The sequence below is a fragment of the Gastrolobium bilobum genome, unplaced genomic scaffold (assembly GCF_033153095.1).
Source record: "Gastrolobium bilobum isolate Gb01-03AN ecotype WA unplaced genomic scaffold, APGP_CSIRO_Gbil_v1 utg23192, whole genome shotgun sequence".
Taxonomy (NCBI): Eukaryota; Viridiplantae; Streptophyta; class Magnoliopsida; order Fabales; family Fabaceae; genus Gastrolobium; species Gastrolobium bilobum.
The window spans coordinates 317,180-325,719 of NW_026898001.1; the positions used below are offsets into that span (position 1 = coordinate 317,180).

Here is an 8,540-nt window from a genome sequence, read left to right on the forward strand (position 1 = left end):
TCAATTTGATGGTTGCTAAACCCATCAATTTATTTGGCAATTGAGAGAGACTTAAAAAATTAAAATGAGTGATCCATGTCCATGTGTGATGAGAGACGTTTGGTTCACAAGAGACAAAATGCGGAAACAAGTAGGATGAGTCAGTCGTGTTCCACCATACCCTGCGTTTCTATTCGGATAATCTATCAAATCATTCCACACAAAATTTCCCAACAACGTTTTTCTCTTTTTTCTTGTATTTTTTTTTTCCTTGAAAAAAAATAAAAAAAAGGTCAATCAAATTCAAACAATATAATAAAAAAAGGGGGAGACAAGCACACAAGCAAAGGTGAGTGGTGGCTTTGTTCCATAATATCAAAATAGATTAGATTAATTATGTCTGTTAATTTCGATCGGAGATTAATTCACCTTTTGCATGGCATTCTTAAGCTCAAAATTGATAATGGCATTTTAGATTGACAAGCAATTTGTGTTTATTTTTTTCATTTCAGTCCATCTAGTAGAGTAGAGTAGAGTGAGAGAATCAAGGAACTCAACTTTGAATTTGAAGTATAACAACACTTAATTTTCAGAATTCTTATTCACTCATTTGTTTTGTAAAATAAAAAAATAAAAAAAAGATTATGTATGTTTATAAATGCGTGTATTGATTTTAAGAAGAACCTGATATGTTTGATTGACGTGTTTAGTGATCATTCATCGTCATCATCAGCATGAGAATGTTGCCTGTTTGCTCAGCCACCCCGAGCTATTCCTCATCTTCTTCCCAGGTCATTATTTTCTATCTTTTTCTTTTGATTTCTCCAACAATATTCTGTTCTTCTGCTTTGTTTAGCATAGCTACCAATTCATTCTTCGGTTAAAATTGTTAAAGCAAAGAGAAAAATGGGTCATTGGTGCATCACTGAGATATTTATTTATCTGGGTTTTCCAGGATTTATTGATAACTCATGGTGTCAAGTGTTAGCAACTTAGCATATCTATCACTATCAGTTAGTTTTTGTTTACTTGAATTTGCAGATTCCCTTGTTTGGGGGATTGCACCCCCTTTACCCAACTCGAAAGGATCTTGAGAGCAGATGTGTGGCAGAAGAAGGTTTACATCTGGGTTTGCAACATGGAACTCACTCCCTGAGAAATTCATTTAAAGCACAAGCTACAAAGGCTGTTTCACTCTCACCAGTGACAACAGATTCGTATCATTCACTGAGTAATGGAGAACTCAGATGCACAGAAAGTTATAATTTATCTATTGTGCCAGAGGAATTGGTGGACTTTGCAGAACAGTCAACTGAAGGATCTAATACATTAGTGGCACCAGCACAACCAGGAACACTGTCTAGTACTGATATAATACCAGAGAAATTTGCACCTGTACCTAGTTCAGTTAACGTGGACGATGAATCGTTAGCCAGTACAAAAGCAAGTGTCGGTGACGTTTTTGCTGGGGTCAATGAGTCATTCAATGCCTCAATTAATAAAGGAGAAAATGCTTTACGAAGCTCACTGGATACAGCCACTTCTTTTATAGATTCTATAGTAAAAAATGCTACTAAATCTGCAGATAATGCTTTCGGTAAGGCATTTTCTGCTGTTGATCAGACAGGAGAATTAGCAAATAAGAAATTTACTAGCTTTTCCAGTGAGCTAAGTGGAATGACAAATAAAGCACCTGCTGCGGCTATTGATGTGTTGCGCCACACAATCATAACAGTAGAGAGTTCTCTAGCAAGTGGGGTTTCATATGTTGTCTACCTATATGGGTCAGCCAAGGAGCTCCTTCCTGCTGGGATTAGGGATACAGTCAATGTATATGAAGATAAAGCAACAGAAATCTTGAGTCCTATAGGGTCTGCATCTCAAAAGGTAACATTTTACAGATTAGTAAAGTTTCAGTAGGATCCTTTACTCTCAACCTTACCTGATTCTTAGTCTTTGCTTCCCTAGAAAATTTTATATTGGTTAATGTTTGTTTGAACTTGATTTGAATTATCAAATGAGTTATGAGTCAAATCATTTTCTACATGGCTGGTTCCTCATCAGCTCTAGCTTAGGAAATTCTTTGCTCGAATTCTTGGTTAAAATCTTCTGAATCCATGTTCCTAAAATGCTGTTTCATTTCACAAACATTCTAAATCATTCTAAATTTGTTACCAGTTTTCTAGCCTATTTACCTGTTATATTATGATGATTTATGTTTCTTAAGCAGATATACATGTCTGTATATTCATTGGAGAAAAGTCTTGGCTTGGACCCAAATGAACCAATCATTCCGTTTGTTGTTTTTTTGGGCTCTTCAGCTACGTTCTGGTATGAGTTTCTCTTTCCTCAAAAGTAAATTTTGTTATCTATATTTGAGAATTAAATTTCCACCACAAATGCTATCTGTAATAGATGTCAGAGATATGCAGGGCTATTTATTGGCTGTGGACATATGGAGGTTACTCAGGAGATCTATCCCCTAAATCAGCTTTGGAGCTTTTAGCTGGGGACACAAATGCTGCACTTATAGATGTTCGCACTGAGGCAAGTTATGGTTAATTTTTCTGGCTTTTTTATTCAAAGCTAGAGAAATAACTATGTAATTTATGAAAGTAAAGTCAAGCTATCCTTGTGTTTCAGTGTCCATTCTCTCTTTGCTTCAACACTTCTTCCAAACTCAAACTATGGTCTCCTAATTAAGGAAAATTTTCTATTTTTTTTTTTCTGCTTGGCTAACTATTTTGACATCAAAATTGACCAATGAAGTTGCTGCTCCTTTCCTTTCTGCAGGATTTACGAGAAAAAGATGGTATTCCTGATCTTCGACGGTCTGCTCGGTTTCGATATGCATGTATAACTCCACTTGAGGTTGGTTGAAAATATGATAATGTTTAATGTGACTGGGATAATTGTGGTATGACCTTAACTTTGTTAAATGGAACAAGTCCAGAATCTTGGTCGCTTGTTAGGTGGATTAACAATTAATCTGTAATCTGTCTACTACCAAAATAACATATTATGCAATTTCCAGGTTGATGGCTCAATGCGCAAGTTGTTGCAGAGTGGTAGAGACCTCGATGACTCCTTGATCGCTGTTATCATTCGAAATTTGAAGATTGTTAAGGTATTTAGCTTGGTATCTCGAAACAGGGTCTAGTGTTCTGAATAAAGTTACTTGAAAGTGTGTGGGATAACCCAGAAACTCTTTGCTAAACAGTAATTTATATGTACCCTTCAATTCCCCCCCCCCCCCTTCTTCTATTTCAATATTATGACATGAAACTAATGAACCTCAAGAAAGATATCAATGACTAAATGCTAAAGTTATATGGTATTTATAAAATAAGCATAGTCTTTTGGCAGTTTCATCAATTTATATTTTTCAAGGACATTAAATGGTAAGAGATGGTAATTTATATTCAATGACTCGAAGTTTGTGTATCAATACTTTTTATATGTGATTAGAAGGTTTGGCATGAGAAATGATGTCTCAGAATCTTATTTTCCCTGGCCTATAGGACAGTTCCAGGGTTATAGTGTTGGATGCTGATGGTACTCGTTCTAAAGGCATTGCAAGATCCTTGAGGAAAATTGGCATCAAGGCAAGTCTGTTAATATCTGCTGAGATATTTGCTGCAAAACTTTAATGCGATATATAACAGAGAATTCTTGGATGAAAGTTTAGCTTTGTATTATGAGATTTGAGATCTAGATAACACAGAATAGTTTGAGCTGCTTCCACATCTGATATAGGGATCATTGAAATTGGAATTTATATTTAAAGGTTAGGGTTGAAGAGCTCTGGCATGGGAAAAAGTAAGAAAATAATAGAGAAAAATTCCAGCAAATGTACCTACTATTCTACATAATTCAAGTCTCTGTTAGTGTCTGGTTGATTTCCTCCTTAGCAGTATCTGTATCATTAATATCAAATATATGTTGCACATGTTCACCTCAGTTCTGAGTGAAAATGGATTGAACTCATGCTGCGAAGTTAAAATATGATAATTTATGAGCTGGAGTTCAAGATTCTCCGTCACTGGACAAAAGCATTGATTGTTTGAAATTCTGAATGAAAAAAAAAAAAAAACTATAATTTGATTGAGTTCTAGATGCCCTAACTCATATATGTTCAAACTAACACTTGGTCCTTCAGTGTCAACATGAATGCCAACTGTCAGATATGCGTTTGACAGACAACTCTGTTTTAATTCCAGTGTCTGTGGTTTAATGGTGGTTTGTATTGCCCTGGTTGACTATTGGACACCCTCTGTACAGTCCAGTTAATGACAGCTGTTAGAGTTATATAAAATTAATAATGTAGCCTCATCCAACAACTTAAGCTTTTAGGTTTAATTGGTTCTTTATATGGTATCAGAGCCTCATGTCACGGATTCGATCTTCACCGCCCCCATTTAATTAATAATTAATTCAGTATTGTAGAGTTTCTTAGCACAGGTAGGTGAGCCTATGCATTGTTCACCTTTAATGGGCTCTCGTGTGAGAGGGTGTGTTAAAGTTATATAAAACCATTAATGTAGCCTCACTCAACAATTTAAGCTTTTGAGTTAAATTAGTTCTTTAGAACAACTTTTGAAATCAAATCTATATATTGGAGTATCATAAATTTAACAACCCATGGATTTGAAATCCAATTCATATATTACAGAATCCATACTTGGTTCAAGGTGGCTTTCAGTCTTGGATGAAACAAGGTCTCCGCATCAAGGAACTCAAACCTGAGACAGCACTTTCCATACTCAATGAGGTATTTGTCAAACTATTGCTCTTCATCTGTATCTTTTACCAACATGAATTTAGTTAAATTATATAACAAAAAACAATGGGACGAAAACTCTAAAAGTTAGGTAATGGTGCTACTACTCAAGTGCTTGAACTACAGCTTTCAGCTCCTTGTTGTAAACTAAACATTTGGTTAAAAGCCTGAAAACGCTAAGTTACTTGCTATAGTAAGCATTTGGCTGGCTACCTTTAGTTGATAGTCTTCTAATTTTATTGCATGTCGTGGTATTTGAAAATAAACACTGAAGCTATAGCCATATATGATTTTGCACTTCATTTTAGTAAAATTTAAGGTAGTCCGTTGGCATTTCTTTTACAAGTTTATCAAGAATATGGTTTCTGTCTAAATGGCATCTATCTTCTTTTTAGGCAAAAGAACTGAAACGATAAAATTCTAATCAATTTCTTACCTCTGACAATGCCTTGAATAATTAAGATTTCTACCAGCCTTCTCTCTATTACTCTCATAATTCTTCCTCTCTGTGAGTCTCTATGTTTATGCCTTTATTTTGAAGGCATGTAAAACGATTAGAAGAGAAACTTTAGTTTGATTATATATATCGGGTTTTCATCAATGCATATGCATTTTGTTACTTTACAGGAAGCTGAAGCAATTCTGGAGGATGTTAGTCCTTCTCCTTTGCAACTTTTAGGTTATGGTACGGTAAGTGTCAAGTTACCTGTGTGGCATCTTGGTGATTTTTCCAACTTAATTAATTGTCATTTTGGTTGGATTCTCTGTATGTTAACTGTTAAGTCAATTTTAGAAGGCACATGTCGTTTCATAACATGATATGCATAATGCAACCATACTGTAGAAATCAATTTTTAGTGGAGAAACTTATGTCGAGAAAACTAAAGAAAAAAAAAATGGTTTTAATAGCAGTCTCTAGTTATTTCATTTATTCTGTTGTTCTATCAGTTTTAGAATTCACTCATTGCTGCTTGAATATATATGTAACCGGTATTCCTAAGTCATCAACAATAATCTCAAGTAAATATTTTGTCTGTTTCCTTGATGCCATGAAGGCATCTTTTTTCACATTTTGATTTGATTTGGAAATGATTACGTGATTATATTAAATTTTATTATCTGGTAATGAATGCAACTATTTTTGATTCAGGTACTTATTGCAGGTTTGTATGCATTATCAGGTGAGTACATTTTCTTTCATAAGCTATCAATCTTTTCAGAATTAAAAACTTGTATTTTTGAATTACATCTGAATTCTATGACAGTTTGTCTGAGGTAGTAGGAGATTTTTTCCTTTTAATTAAATGTGCCTTTGCATATTTATCTACATATGCAAATTCATTTTGATTCAGTAGCTTAAACTGAAGCTCCAATTCCTTTAAACATCACGCATGAGTGACTCAATATCTAGGTGTTTTTTTTTTTTTATATTTAATGGAAACCTAATGGCTCCCATCACTTTACTGTTCCCCATCCTGGAGTGGATGAGGCTTTTTTCTTTGCCCTGATCTGACCAAGCACAATCAATATTGTCTCAGAGTGGGAGAAGACATTACAGTTAATTGGTGCATTTGGCCTTAGTTTGGTATGTGTATTTTCCTTTCAGCAAGTGCTTATATTAATTTTTTTTCTTTTGAACAGAATATAGTTCATATATCCACTTATGTTGGGAATCCCATGGTTCGTGTTTTGGGAAATTGTCGTATTCTGCCATGTTTTATAGTCTCTTGGTCAGTAACATTATAGTTTTTCCATTTCCTCATAAGTCGTCCACTATATATTCACCAGACCATCTATCTCCGGGTTTCTTCATATGAAGACTCAGAAGACCTGAATCAAGATGTGAGGTAAGTATACTTCGTGATGCATGTTTGGTCATATAATCATGAAATTATAGTAATTTAATTATTATCTTATAACCATGTCATATATGTTGATAAGTTTTCTTAATATTCAAGTCATGGAAGATCTGTTAAAATGGTACAGGGGAACCCAAAACCTTATACGTCCACCAATGATCCAAATGATAAACCACAATAAGTGGGCTGAGAGTCTGAGATCACATTTTAATCCAAAACCTTAAGGTCGTAGGTCCATGGGTCTTTTGCACTGATATGGTTATTGCTTTGTTCATTTTTAACTTATGTGAGACTTTACCACTATTTACACTTGAATATTTCTAACATTCTCCCCTCAAGTGTGAGGCCCAACATCATGCTCTCCCCAAGGGCAACTTTTGCAAAAGTCTTTTCTCTTCAAATATTAGGATTATACTAGCCTTCTGTGTAGGCCTCTTCAAAAGCATCACCATCTCCATATACTTGGCCCCATCCAAACCTTTGGCTCTGATACCACTCTTAAAGCGGTACGGGGGAGTCCAAAATCTTATACATCCACCAATGGGCCATACGATAAACCACAATAAGTGGGCTAATACCATATCTCAACCCAAAACCTTAAAGTTATAGGTCTATAGGTTTCGTACACTGATAAATAAGATATCAAAAGTGACTTTATGTGCATTAAGTATGAATAATACATATTAAGAGTTGTGACTAGGACAGGTATACGCTTGTTCAACTTGCTTCTAAACTGCTATATGCCTGCGCAGAAGGTGTAAAAAAATTATGGGAGAAGAGTTTCAGCAATGTGATTTTCTTCCAGAAAATAGGAAACTAAAAATCTAAATAAATAATCAATCTTCCCGTGTAGAAAGATATGATTTCAATTAGCAAATAGCAACTAAAAAATATGTCAGTTTCTGTATCCTTTCTTGGCATTTTTATTATGAAATTTGACCTCATTGTCTTCATTTCTCTTTCCAAGGTTGTTGCTTGCTCCTGTTAAACTTGGAGCTCAAGCATTTTCATGGGCTGCTGGTAAATTGGAATCAAATCGCATAGGGCTACCTACGTCACCTTCATCGTTAGATGTTCAGAGCAGGGTGTTGCAGGCTGCTGCTAAACATGAATCCCAACCATCTGATAGTGAAGTTAACCAAGATCCAGTTCCTGAATCGACAGTTCCTCTCAATCAGAATGTGTGATATTATTCCAGACTGTCTCATGTGCTAACATAAAAAGCAGAACTGAGAATAGCATGGTCATAGCAAGTTAACTTACATGACTGAAAAGTTTGCAAGTTGACATGATCCAAACTTTTCGATAAACTATGCTGCCTCAAAACTTTACTCTGCCTTGTTTGTAGGGATTTCCAAAAATATAGAAAAAAGGTTTTACAAGGATGATTATAATGCCACAAGTTGCATGCATGGCACAAGTGGTAGCACAATTTCCATAGTCAAAATAATAAGAATGTAATTATTAAATAAATAATTGTTATTTGCGTGAAATAGTGCCAATCAGGAGGTGTTAGCAAGGGTGATTAGAAGCAGAATTTCAGTTAGATCACAAGTTTCTTTAATGATATAACAGCTTATTTTATTTTCATCCATGTGGTTATTGAATTATATCACTTAGTTCTTGTGATTTCAAACCATCATTTATAACTATTGTCTTTTATTATATATATATATATATATATATATATTTTAATTTTTATCCTATACTATTATGATATTATCAATTAAAATTGTAATATAATTAAGTATAAAAAACTAAATAAAAAACTATCTAAAGGTATGTATTTAAAAAGTATAAGAAAAAAATAATTATTTTTTTTAAAATATTTTAAAATAAGAATTTATTTAATACAAGTTAAAAATTTATTATCTTAAAAATATTTAAGCTAAATTTAAATAATTTTTCTTTTAAATTTATTT

At 34.0% G+C, this 8,540-nt stretch overlaps 1 protein-coding gene across 3 annotated transcripts; it reads left to right on the forward strand.

The window, feature by feature from the left end:
* Positions 1-229: 229 nt before the first annotated feature.
* Positions 230-8,150, forward strand: LOC133312028 (calcium sensing receptor, chloroplastic). Of its 3 annotated transcripts, none has more exons than XM_061513163.1 (14): positions 230-328; positions 690-770; positions 1,021-1,866; positions 2,210-2,310; positions 2,412-2,526; positions 2,773-2,850; positions 3,014-3,106; positions 3,501-3,584; positions 4,652-4,750; positions 5,387-5,449; positions 5,910-5,940; positions 6,298-6,344; positions 6,548-6,606; positions 7,586-8,150. In XM_061513163.1, exons 2-14 carry the CDS (start codon positions 714-716, stop codon positions 7,803-7,805), a joined length of 1,893 nt encoding a protein of 630 aa, XP_061369147.1. In that variant the 5' UTR covers positions 230-328; positions 690-713; the 3' UTR covers positions 7,806-8,150. The 3 variants fall into 3 exon arrangements, with proteins under 3 accessions (XP_061369147.1, XP_061369148.1, XP_061369146.1); XM_061513164.1 differs by having other exon boundaries at positions 313-549; XM_061513162.1 differs by having other exon boundaries at positions 313-770.
* Positions 8,151-8,540: the final 390 nt, after the last annotated feature.

Excerpts from the sequence above, each read along its gene's own strand:
- LOC133312028 (XM_061513163.1), top strand. The coding sequence starts at position 714 with ATGAGAATGTTGCCTGTTTGCTCAGCCACCCCGAGCTATTCCTCATCT. Across the intron at positions 6,345-6,547 it reads GTGCATTTGGCCTTAGTTTG|ACCATCTATCTCCGGGTTTC; the intron begins GTATGTGTATTT and ends TATATTCACCAG. Across the intron at positions 6,607-7,585 it reads GACCTGAATCAAGATGTGAG|GTTGTTGCTTGCTCCTGTTA; the intron begins GTAAGTATACTT and ends TCTCTTTCCAAG.